The 12,033-nt window shown below is 35.4% G+C and overlaps 1 protein-coding gene across 2 annotated transcripts in view; it reads left to right on the top strand.

Annotated features, from left to right (window-relative positions):
- Elapor2 (endosome-lysosome associated apoptosis and autophagy regulator family member 2) overlaps positions 1 to 12,033 on the top strand; it is a 163,815-nt gene that overhangs the window by 100,301 nt on the left and 51,481 nt on the right. For both annotated transcript variants that reach the window (XM_048799554.1, XM_048799553.1), the window contains 6 exons: positions 385 to 580; positions 3,142 to 3,289; positions 6,454 to 6,540; positions 8,836 to 8,941; positions 9,951 to 10,103; positions 10,660 to 10,748. In XM_048799554.1, the coding sequence (XP_048655511.1) occupies positions 417 to 580; positions 3,142 to 3,289; positions 6,454 to 6,540; positions 8,836 to 8,941; positions 9,951 to 10,103; positions 10,660 to 10,748 (747 nt within the window). In that variant the 5' untranslated portion in view covers positions 385 to 416. The remainder of the gene's footprint in view (positions 1 to 384; positions 581 to 3,141; positions 3,290 to 6,453; positions 6,541 to 8,835; positions 8,942 to 9,950; positions 10,104 to 10,659; positions 10,749 to 12,033) is intronic.

Genomic DNA, 12,033 nt, shown 5'->3' with positions numbered 1-12,033 from the left:
CAAGGGAGAGAAATGAATTACAGTAGATGGGGTAGAGAGAGAAGATGGGAGGGGAGGGGAGGGGGGATAGTAGAGGATAGGAAAGATAGCAGAATACAACAGTCACTAGTATGGCAATATGTAAAAACATGGATGTGTAACCGATGTGATTCTGCAATCTGTATACAGGGTAAAAATGGGAGTTCATAACCCACTTGAATCAAATGTATGAAATATGATATGTCAAGAGCTTTGTAATGTTTTGAACAACCAATAAAAAAAAGAAGCCTTTTCTTAGGGTGTAATGTGATCAGTTTTATAAAAATAATTCTGGTGATGGGATAAAGGGAAAAATTAATGGAGAATTCCAGTGACTAATGGGTTGTGTATTCTTCTGCCTTCTAGCTTTTTCCTGCGCTTCTGGAGAGTATCTAGAGATGAAGAACCAGGTATGCAGTAAGTGTGCCGAAGGCACCTACTCCTTGGGCAGTGGCATCAAATTTGATGAATGGGATGAATTGCCAGCAGGATTTTCCAACGTTGCAACATTCATGGACACTGTGGTGGGCCCTTCTGACAACAGGCCAGACGGCTGTAACAAGTAAGAATCCAAAGGAGCCTTTGGATCTTGACTGAGTACTTGAGTACTTCCAGAGAGAAGTTAAGGATAATCTTACCACAGATGGGGGTTACAGATAAGCTAATTGCAAAGAGTCATATTTTTTGGATAGTCATTACAAATAATGTAGCTAATTTTTCATGAAGCTTTAAGATAATTATCCTCAGGATATAATAGATATTGTATACAAAAATGCAATAAAGTTTATTAGGAAAAAAATAATTTTCTCATAGTATATTTATAACCAAACTTAAGTCAGTGATGTTTCTACTATCCTTTTTCTAATTTTTAGTGGGTAAATTCAAATTGCTTTTTTTTTTCTTTCAAAAGGAAGAATTTATAACCTTCATTTAGACTTGATCATTTCCTGCAAGAGCAAGTGGCTTAAATAACTAATGTGGCCTTTGTGTAGTTCCTAGGAGATTATAGCTTTGCCTATGGCAGTGTTGGAGGCATGTTAAATTGTTTCAGAAAAAAAAAAATAAAGCAAAATATTTCTCTTTGGGCTTTGCCCTTTCCTGTCCTCTTGTATTGATTATGTAACTATGTGGCCATGTTTTGAAAATGAAACTTCCAGCCCCTGGCTAACTTCTGATAAGAGGGGTTTCTCAGGACCCTTGAAGTTTTACTTTTTAGTCTGTTGGCAGTGATCTAAGGATGCTGGACAATTACTTAGCTGTTCTAGACGATGTGTTTTCTCCTTTCCTTCCCTTCCTCTTTCCCTCCTTCTTACCTTCACTCTTCTTTTCAGCTCACTGTGCCAAACAACATTGATTTATCATACTCCGCTGATCATAATATTATTATTCTTTATGTTTAATTGTTAGTCTTTTTTTTTTTCCTGTAACACTGGAAACTAAGTAGTTTATAAAGAAAAGAGGTTTATTTAGCTCATAGTTCCAGAAGTCTAAGAGCATGGTGCTGGCATCTGCTTGACATCTGAGGAGGGCTTCATACAACTTCAACTCAAGGCAGAAAATGAAAATGCATGTTGTCATATGCAAAGGAATAAAAAGGGGCCAACCTCCTGAAATAGTGAGAAAAACATGAATTCATTCATGAGAGCTCAGATCCCATGACCCAACACTTATTCGTGGCTCCGCTACTTTTTTTAAAAATTGATTTTATTATTATTTTTTAAATTCATGACAGCAGTGGAATGCATTACAATCCTTATTACACATATAGAGCACAATTTAAGTTGGCTATTAATTTCAGTCTGGATCTGGCAGGGACAAACCACCTTCAAAACCTCAGCAATGTGTGTGCACACACTGTGTTTTAAATAAAATATTTCCTTAGAGAAGAGTACTAGTAGGATGTTACAAAACCTCAGATCTTTGTTTTGGAGATCAGAGGATATGGACACGGCTTCCTCATGTACCCTATGGAATAGTTTATTCAACAAAAAAATTCAATGATAAGTAGAGGTTTTTCAAAGTAGTGTCTTTTGGTATAATTTTCTCAATGTAAATTTCAGTTTGATGTTGCTATGCTTTTCTTCCTTCTCTGCTCCCTTCCTTTTTCCCACCCACGTGATCTTATGTTCTGTTTACTTTTTCTTTGGTTTGGTCATATAGGAGATTTAATTATAAAGCCAAAAGAGTTCTTTGTGTATTATGGACATGAGTTCTTGTACATGTATATTTGTATAATATTTACTGTATATTAAGACAGATACATATATGTGTGTTTGTGATACTGCTTTCAAGTCTGTGGCTTTTGCTTTTTTATTTTCTTAATGATATTCTTTGATAACATGAAGGTTAAATTTGAAAAAATAATAGTTTATCAATTTTATCTCTTACAGGTAGTTTTGTTATATCTTATGATATCTTTGCTAACACTGGGTTGTGAAGGCTAGAAATTGCAATATGTGTTCTTATCATAGTGTAGGTAGTTTTTATACTTTTATAAGAATGTAGTTACACCTATACTCTCATTTTTGTGCTATTGTCATGTATTTAGAAACATAATCTCTGAAATACAATGATTGTTTTAAATAATCATTTGTCAATGACACAACCTCAAAAAGATTTAGGAACTCAAATGCCAACTCAGTTATTGATGAGTTTTCTTTCTTATGGTGCATGACTTTCTAAATGACTTAAAATATGAAAAAATTACACAGTGTGTGTTAATCTAAATATGTACAATCATTGGTACTCTTTCTTCCTTTCCATAGATTTGCCGTGTGTGTGTATATGTTTATAAATAAAATTTAAGATGTTGTTTGAAAGAATAATTCCACTTAAGGCTACTGGGTTAGTGTTTATCTTGTTGGTGATCAATTTTTTTGGTGAAAAAATAGCAGCTTCATAGCAAATTGCTCAGATAACCTTCAATTATTTAGGAAGTTATGTACTATCAAAAAATGAACCTCCCCTCATTAATGGAGTTGGCCTTAGAGCGGCTGAAAAAGCTCGGGGTGTTTTCTGCTGTGCTTTGCTGATGGAACTACTTTTGAATCTGGGGTATAGCTTTGTGACCTGAAGTGGTTTCTGAAAACTAACAGAAAATGCATCTTGGCTTTGTTTCCACAGCTCTTCTTGGATCCCTCGTGGAAACTACATAGAGTCTAATCGTGATGACTGTACGGTGTCTCTAATCTATGCTGTGCACCTTAAGAAGTCAGGCTATGTCTTCTTTGAGTACCAGTATGTCGACAACAACATCTTCTTTGAATTCTTCGTAAGGCCTTTTATATTCTAGACTCCACTTTTTGAAAGGCATTCCTGTAAATTTCCCTTAATCTTTGTTGCACTCCACTTTATATGCCTTCTCCTTTTTTTGTGTGTAAGTGACCCTGTAAGTATTAAAGGAAAAGTTAATTTTTTTTCTATAGCATTTGAGTTTATAGTTAATATTGTTTCTTTATTTTTGCACTCTCACCTTATAGTGTAATATTGGCTTGTTTTGCTTCTGGTTATACTCATTAGACAACTGATTTAGACTGTGTGTGACAAATATTTTCCCCAAGATTCATTTTAACTTAATTTTTTTTATGACTGAAAATGCTATTTTGTTAAAAATATATTTTGCCAATTTTAGTTTTAAATTAATTTTTTCTCTTTGTAGTTTCAAATATATATATATATATATGTATAACTATACACATACATATATATTCTTTTTTTACTGATTAGAATTACTTAAATGTTTTCATGGGCAATTGTTTAAAAAAGAGAAATTAACATATTTTCTGATTCTGTGAATTTTTACAGTCCAAAGAAATTTATGAATGCGATAGTTGGTGCATCTGATCTTAAATAGGATTATAGAATATAGAATACTATGATAGACTAACAGAATAATGACTGGAGTTATGTAACTATTTTATGTAAACTGTACTTAATCTAGCAAATATTTATTGTGGCATGGACTCAAAACACTTGAGAAAATGTTTTCTGATTGACTTCTTATACAAATAGTGTGTGTTATAGTAGTAAGTGGGAGAATATCTTGGAAAATGTTCCCATGCGCCAGATTTAAGGAACAAATGTACTAACAGTTCTGACACAAATGTGTATTGTCGTTGGTAATGGGTATTTTACATCAAAAGTTTGGTGGCAATAGATATTTTCCAGGAAACTATGAGCCTTAGATTTGAAGTCAAGAGATTCTGACTCTATCCTGCCTCTATAATTGTTAACTGTGTGTTCTTGAGCAATGAAATTAACTTTCCGGTCCTTGGCATTCCCTTGTGTGAGAGGACACTTGAAGGAGCCTCCTAGCACTAATATCCTTCGATGAGCTTAAAATGTTAAGCAGTGTTCAAACAGATTTACCTTTTAAGCTACATTTTGTTTGCAAAACTCTTCTCCGGATAAATGATTTTCTATTTCTTGGGACATTTCAACAGTATTGCTAAGACTAAAATAATGTTGAAAGGCAAGACAGTTATCTAATTGTTAGAATAAACGTGTATTTTTGTAGTTTTGTATACTCAATAAATCCCTTGAGAGCTGTCAATAAGGGTACTCTTAGGGCATAATGTTTCATTACTTCCATTTCAATGGTGCCTCTGTTCTTCTGGTTTTAGTCTGAAAGGGGATGGGAAATTCATGCTCCTTTTATTGATGCTTCAGCTTTATAGGTTGCAATTTATTGACTCAGAGGGTTAATACCTCACAGTCATAATGCTCCTGGTTAATAGAAAAGAAGCATTTGAAGGCTGAAAGATATAGTTGTGCTCTGACAATTATACATGTGAGCATCATGTAATTTGAAGCATTCATCCCAACCAATTTTTAAAATGCTGAAACTGAAACCTAGAGAGAGTAAGTGATTGCACCAAGATTACACCTTTACTAGCTTCAGAAAGAGTAATGGAGCTCAGGTCATCTGAGTGGTGGTGGAACGTCACGGTAACACATGATGTCTGCCTTCAGCTATAAAAAGCTCTCAGCTTGTCTATATACTGCCCAACAGAGGAACATTCAGGACCCATGTCCTCTCCCGAATGAAAGAAATATGAAAACAGTCAGTATGCTTATGATATAAATAAGACAAGAATTCAATTAAAGTAAATTTCCTTGGTAGCAGATATTCTCTGGAATTTAGATAGTAAAGGGATCCTTTTTCTCATAAGTAAGCCTTTAGAAAATATAACTTCTAGAGAAATTTTAATGTTTGTAAATTAGTCAGGAGGATGACCAAAGTAGCAAAACAATTTAGAGAGAGAGAGAGCCTTTTCTTTCTGCAGAAGTACAGATAATGAGATCTTATTTTTACTTGGCTCTGTTACTGAGTACTTTGCAATACTGAAATGTTGACCTAACTTTTGGATACCTTTGTTTTCTTCATAGACCTGAAAGAGTATTGTCCTAACTCTTAAGCATTTTGCAAGAACTGAGTGGAAAGGTCAAGGTTTTTGGTGTTAAAGATTATCTGTAGTCATTTGAATTGGAATGGCAAATAATTAACATTTACACTGTGTTATATTTTTTGTTGCCCGTGACCAAAATACCTGAAAGAACAACTTAGAATAGAAAATGTTTATTTAGGCTGATGGTTTCAAGGGTCTCAGTGGAGTGGTCGCTGACTCCATTGTTGTAGCCCCTAGATGAGGCTGAACATCATGGCTGAAGGCCATGGTAGAGAAATGCTGCTCAGCTCATGGTGAGCAGGACACAGCAAGAGCAAGGGAGGCTCTAGCAAGGAAATATAAACCCCAAAGTCACACCCCCCAAATACACCCTTGTTCCTTTGGCCACACCCTATCTGTCTACAGTCCTCACCCAGATAACAGTCCCTTCAAAATATAAACAAATGAAATGGATTAATCTGTTGATTAGGTTACAACTCTCATAAACTAATCATCTCACCACCTGCATTAATAGGGCTTCAGGGGGATCATATCCAAGCCATAACACCCCCAAATAACAATTTGGAACTTTCATTTTGGCTGTGGCCACTTAATCTGTGCATTGAGTCCTGGGGAAATGAAAACAAAGCAGTCTTTACTTATTAACTTAAAATTTCACTTTCAGGAATCCACATATCATCTTGTTTACTTTTGTATACTTGGACTTGCCTGGTAAATGCAGTTGCTAAAACATTTTGATAAGCTGGGTACATTTTTTTGTAATGATTTTCAATGATAATTGTTTCCCCTCTCTCTCTCCTCATGGGCTAGTCTTTTTGTCTCAATGAGACAGTTTACTTAGAACTGCTCACCCATGTGTGCAGCTATCACTTTGTCTCCAGAGGTCTCTGGTGTGTTTAGTTGTTGAGAATTACTGGTGGCCACCATTATTTAGTATGTACAGAAAGACATTCTTGCAGCCTGTGCTGGAATTTAGTGAAAGCCATTATTCCAGAATCTTTACTGAGACCCTGTGTTTAATCCACAGATTCAAAATGATCAGTGCCAGGAGATGGATACCACCACAGACAAGTGGGTAAAACTCACTGACAATGGAGAATGGGGCTCTCATTCTGTAAGTCTCTTTGTTTTTCCTTCTTCTTTTCTACTAATCCCATTCTCCTCCTTCCTTTTCCCAGCCTTTTCTAAGCATTCATTTTAAGAAAAGAAAAAGAATTTTTTTAAAATTAATTAAGATAATTTCCATTTAGGGAAGAAATTGCTCCGAAGTTTCTTCAACTCATATTTTTTATTTTTTAGGTTATATTTTCCTACATTTTATTTTCTCCTTGTATTTCTTTCTTTTTTCTGTTCCCATGATATTTCAACTTTCTTCCCTTTTCAAGAAGGAAGTCTATTCAAAACCAATATACAAAATTGACAAAATCTAAGTATGTAAATTTTGAAATGTGCCTGTTTCATGCAATACAATCATCGTCACTTGTCATTGGAAAGATCTTTGAATTCCTTTCATCCGACCTTCTCTTCGGTGTCCCCAGCAAGTGATTTTCAAGCTTGTTTTGTTGGACACTGTGCTTTCTCCATTGTTGGACATCTCTCTGATTTTCACAAAATTCATCCACATTGGGCTTCAACCTGCTTCATATGTATTTGCCTCCAGTGGTCAAATTCTACTCTTTTCAGTTACATTAAGTATAGTAACTACCTATTTCTTCACAGGGCATCTCTTTAAATACTTGAAGGCAGGATTACCAGATATGTGATTTGGTGAATCAGTTATTACTTGAGGTACTTTCCCTTTGGAGTATGGCACTATTTAAAATCTATCTCTGGCTTATAGTTGTATTTCTTTGAGTGATTTGCTTAATCTCTTAGCATCTGAATTTTTTTTTCCATTTCAGAAATGGGAGAAATGTTGCTGAATTAAATGGGGTGATGTCTGGGAAGGGACTCACATAGTGCCTGTAATGTAGACTGAGTTATGTTTCAATGAATCCATTCTTGCCTTTTTGATTGTGGCAGTTGCCAAATCCTTGAATAATTAACACAGTGTACCCTTGCAGAGGTTTTCTTTTTATATGTATGTTTGAAAGTAATGTTGGTACCACTTAATATTCACTCATCTAAACACCCAGTCAGCTGGGCTTTGAAAATACAAATAGCCCTTGGCAACAGATATGCTTTCTTCACTTTTGAGTACACGTGGAAAGTACTGAATGCACTTAACTTCTCTAGCTCTCAGGCCTGATGAAGTAGTTGGGTTGATTAATTTTACATAACTTGAATTTGACCAGCCAAAGGGTGCATACAAAAATAAAAGTAGCAAAAGACAAAACAATAAGCCCTTAAAATTGGCTCACTTGCCTGTATCAGCATGAAACTTAACAGAAAATTAGTTTAATTTATAATTAGAAAAATGTTCCAGTGGCAAAGGGATCAAATACTAGACACTAGGGATCAAATACTAGACATAGAGTCACCGAGGTTCAGTTAATTGTAAGAGTTAAGTTATTCTATAAGAACAGTCCTATTTTATTGCTATTGCAGTATTGTTTTAAAGTAATTTAAAAAGCAAGCTGTATTAACCTATTTCTATTGCTATAACAATATGCCCAAGGTTGAGTACTTTATAAGGAAAAAAAGGTTTATTTAGACTACAGTTTTAGAGGTTCAGGGGCATGGCGGCAACATCTACTTGGCTCTTATGGGGTATAATGATCACAGGATAGAGATTTATAGGAAGCCAGTGATTCCAGGGGAGATCCAGGATTGCCCTTTTATAGCATCTTGGTCTTGGAGGAACTAACTTGCTCTATGAAACAAGCAGTAATCTCTTTCCAGGACAGTGCTCCCGATGGTATAATTGCCTCCCACTTGCCCCACCTCTTAAAAGTTTCACTACCTCTTGATACCACCAAACTTCCAATGCATGAACCTTTAGGGGACACACTCAAGCCACATTCAGGTCCTATACAAACCATAGCAGAAGCAAGCTTATTCTCTTGCTTGTTTGTTTTCTGAGCTTAAAGAAGTACTTGTGAATGGCAGTCTATAAATATGCAAGTGGGCTGAGTGACTTTCACCCTTTACAATGAATCCTCTTTAAATATAAATATAAGACTTCATGTAATGGTGCGAAAATCATTTTGTGTTTTTGTTCAGACTTGAAGGGTTCTTCTCCTTGTTTCTTAGTATATTTTGTGGATTGGAAGACTATTTTATTTTTTAAAGAAAATGTTGTCTTCAGAGCTAAGGTCAGAATTAACTGGAGGCTTAAATTTGTTGGTTTTAAATTAATGGTGTTTCCTTATAATGCATAGAAAAGTATGTGAGTGAGAAGCTTTTGTGTGTGATTGGAATTGGAAACAGCTTGGCTTATCTGACCTGAGTGTGTTGTTTCTTTGCACAGGTAATGCTGAAATCAGGCACAAACATACTGTACTGGAGAACAACAGGCATCCTTATGGGCTCTAAGGCTGTCAAGCCTGTCTTGGTGAAAAATATCACAATTGAAGGTATTTCACAGCATTCTGTTTTAGCAGTCATTTATCCAGTTTTATAGTTAAAATATTTATTTTAACTAGTACTGGCTGGCTCAAGGTGCATAGCATGAGAACTATATTAGGTATCATACAGGTCTAGAGACCCTGGTTTTACTACTAGAAAATTCATTGATTCATAGTTTACTTTTTCCTGACACCTTTGAACTGAATTATTTAATCTGTGTAAAGACGTAAACATGATGATGATTTTACGTATCTGTAAATGAAGTTTCTCTTTTAATGTGAGACTATATTCATTCAATATCTACTGTGCCAGACTTTGAGCTTACTTGGAGAGTTAATAATCTGGTCACTGCTATATCCATAAAAATAATAATCTTGAAAACATCTCCACCAGACTGTTTCATTAAGCCTCTTGGGCCTCTCAGGACCAGCTGGGTCATTTCTGGCCCAGGTGCACATCTAATAAACCCTGCTATAGTTTATGCTCAACTAGGGGTGCTTTTAATTAAAGTAGTGATTCTTCTTTATTAAAGTTTGGCTTATGTTTTACTGTGTTCTAATTGTGCTTGTTCCGGTGATGTTAACTAATTAGTCACACGGACATCTGCTGGCCAACACTGGAATTACAAACTGGAAGACCAGCCATTTCTCGGATCTTATAGTTTTATCTGTTACTTAATAAGTAGTGAAGAAAAAGGGAACAGGTCCCACAAAGAGCAGAGAATTGTAGGGGACCTTAGAGTTTATCCCATTCTGACATAGTAGATTTGTATTTGATGAATCATTTAATATGTTTACTTCTATAAAAATTCTTAAGTGTTTGCTGTACTAATTGTGTTTGATTCAGTAGATATCCCAGCTCTTTGCTTTCTTAGTGCTGAATTAATGAAATAAAAGGATTGGGCTGATCTTACTATTGATATTTCCCTCTCATTTCTGTGTAGAGTCAGTATACAGGCACTGACTGACTTGCTGATGTGGGTGTTCCTTCCATGCCCTGTTTTTCATTTCCACACAGGTGTGGCTTACACTTCAGAATGTTTTCCATGTAAGCCAGGGACATTCAGCAACAGGCCAGGTTCATTCAACTGCCAGGTGTGTCCCAGAAACACCTATTCTGAGAAAGGGGCCAAAGAATGCATAAGGTGTAAAGAGGATGCCCAGTTTTCAGGTAGGGCTGACTTATACTCTCTTTTCTTTATAAATTTATTTTGATCAAGTATACTGATCAAATATACTGTTACAAGCTAGCATTGGTGGGTCAGATGTCAGCATGCTAAAGAGAATCAATATTGAATGGAGAAAAGCATATCTGTCATTTCATCTCTTTCCATGTGGGGTCTCCCCCTTTGTCTATGTTTTTCTTTTATTTCATACTCCATAGGTAAGAGCTATAGCTATGTTTATATCAATCTAACCCATGTTTTACTTTTAGGTGATTTGTGGGCATAGATATATACTGAGAAACTTTTAATTTTATTCATATTTCCAGTATTCAATGATAATGAACAAAATATAGTGTCTCCTGAGAGCACTATGATATGCTCCATGTATATCATGTAGGCCTTTATTTTCTGTAGGTCTAGCTAATTCTACCTAAATTGCTTTGGTAAGATTACTTTTTTATTTAACTTTTTTTTTGTTGTTGTTCTGATTTTTGCCTTTTCTTAGAGTCACAATGGACCATTTATGAATTTTGTTTTTTTGTATGTGTGCATGTGTTGCAGAGGAAGGATCCAGTGAGTGCACGGAGCGCCCACCCTGTACCACAAAAGACTATTTCCAGATCCATACTCCATGTGATGAAGATGGAAAGGTATCAGCAGTGTTCAGAAAAATCCATCCCATATTTATCCAACTCTTTCCCCAATTTGGACACACTCCAATTTGTTCATGAGGGAGATTTCATAGAGGATTTCTGAGTTTAGGTGTTGGAGCCTGCCTTCCTGGCTTTCATTTCCAAATCTGTTACTTATTAGTTCTGTGGGTAAATGATTGGGTGCCTCTAAATCTTAGTTTTTTTCATCTGTAAAATGGGGTTGATATCAATACTGTGAGACTGCTATGAGAATACATGAGATATTCAGTATAAAGTTCCCAACTCAGTTCCTGGCATTTAGTGAGCCATGAATTAGTCCTATTTTTATTTTTTGGTACTAGGGATTGAACACAGGGGTGCTTTACCACTGGGCTACATCTCCAGTCCATTTTTATTTTTTTAAAATTTTGAGACAGGGTCTCACTAAGTTGCTTAGGACCTCACTAAGTTGCTGAGGCTGGCCTCAAACTTAAGATCCTTCTGCCTCATCCTTCCCAGTCGCTGGGATTATAGACATGCGCAACCACGCCCAGCTGATGACTGCTATTTTTAACAGTTATATATTTTTTTTCATAAGTAATGCCAGGAAGAAATCAGCTTTCAAATGTGTACTACAACTCACTAGATGAAAATATCTTATAACTTCTATTTAATTATTTGGCTAATCAGCGGTTGTATTAATAAAAGCTACGTAGATGACTCACAATTCTCATAATTAAATAATTAACGTATACAATCCCACGTCAGAAGAGAAACTGAGATTAAAGTGGCTGCTAGGTAATGTTTCTTACATATTTGTACCTTTGAAATAATGACATGTTTTAAACTTACTTTGGAAAACACACATAATTGTCAGAAGAATTATTCCTTTTCCCCCCCTTAATTTTGCATTCCCAAGTTCTAATCTGTACTTTTTATATTTACACTGATTATCTTACTCTTATATCTTTATTTTTTAAAAGGACTCTTGTTTTGAATGCTTAAGACCAAATACATTCCAGTTTAGATTAGTGGAAACTTAAAATGGTAAGAAGTACAAATATCACTTTCAATTAGAACAATGACTCAAACTAACAGCTGTTAATTGACAAGGAGTTGGAAAATAAGGTCTTGGTGGCCCTACACCAATGGCCGAGTAAGAGTACTTACTACTAGTGGATTGAAGAGTGATTTGGTACAGTATTTTTAGATGAACTTTTATTAGCTAAACTTAACAATAAGCCAGGCAAAGGTAGTTTATTCTATGTAATCATTAATTCTGCATTACGGGGACTTAAATACA

Source organism: Marmota marmota, unplaced genomic scaffold (assembly GCF_001458135.2).
Source record: "Marmota marmota marmota unplaced genomic scaffold, marMar, whole genome shotgun sequence".
Lineage (NCBI taxonomy): Eukaryota > Metazoa > Chordata > Mammalia > Rodentia > Sciuridae > Marmota > Marmota marmota.
This window is presented reverse-complemented; position numbering and strand designations above follow the sequence as displayed.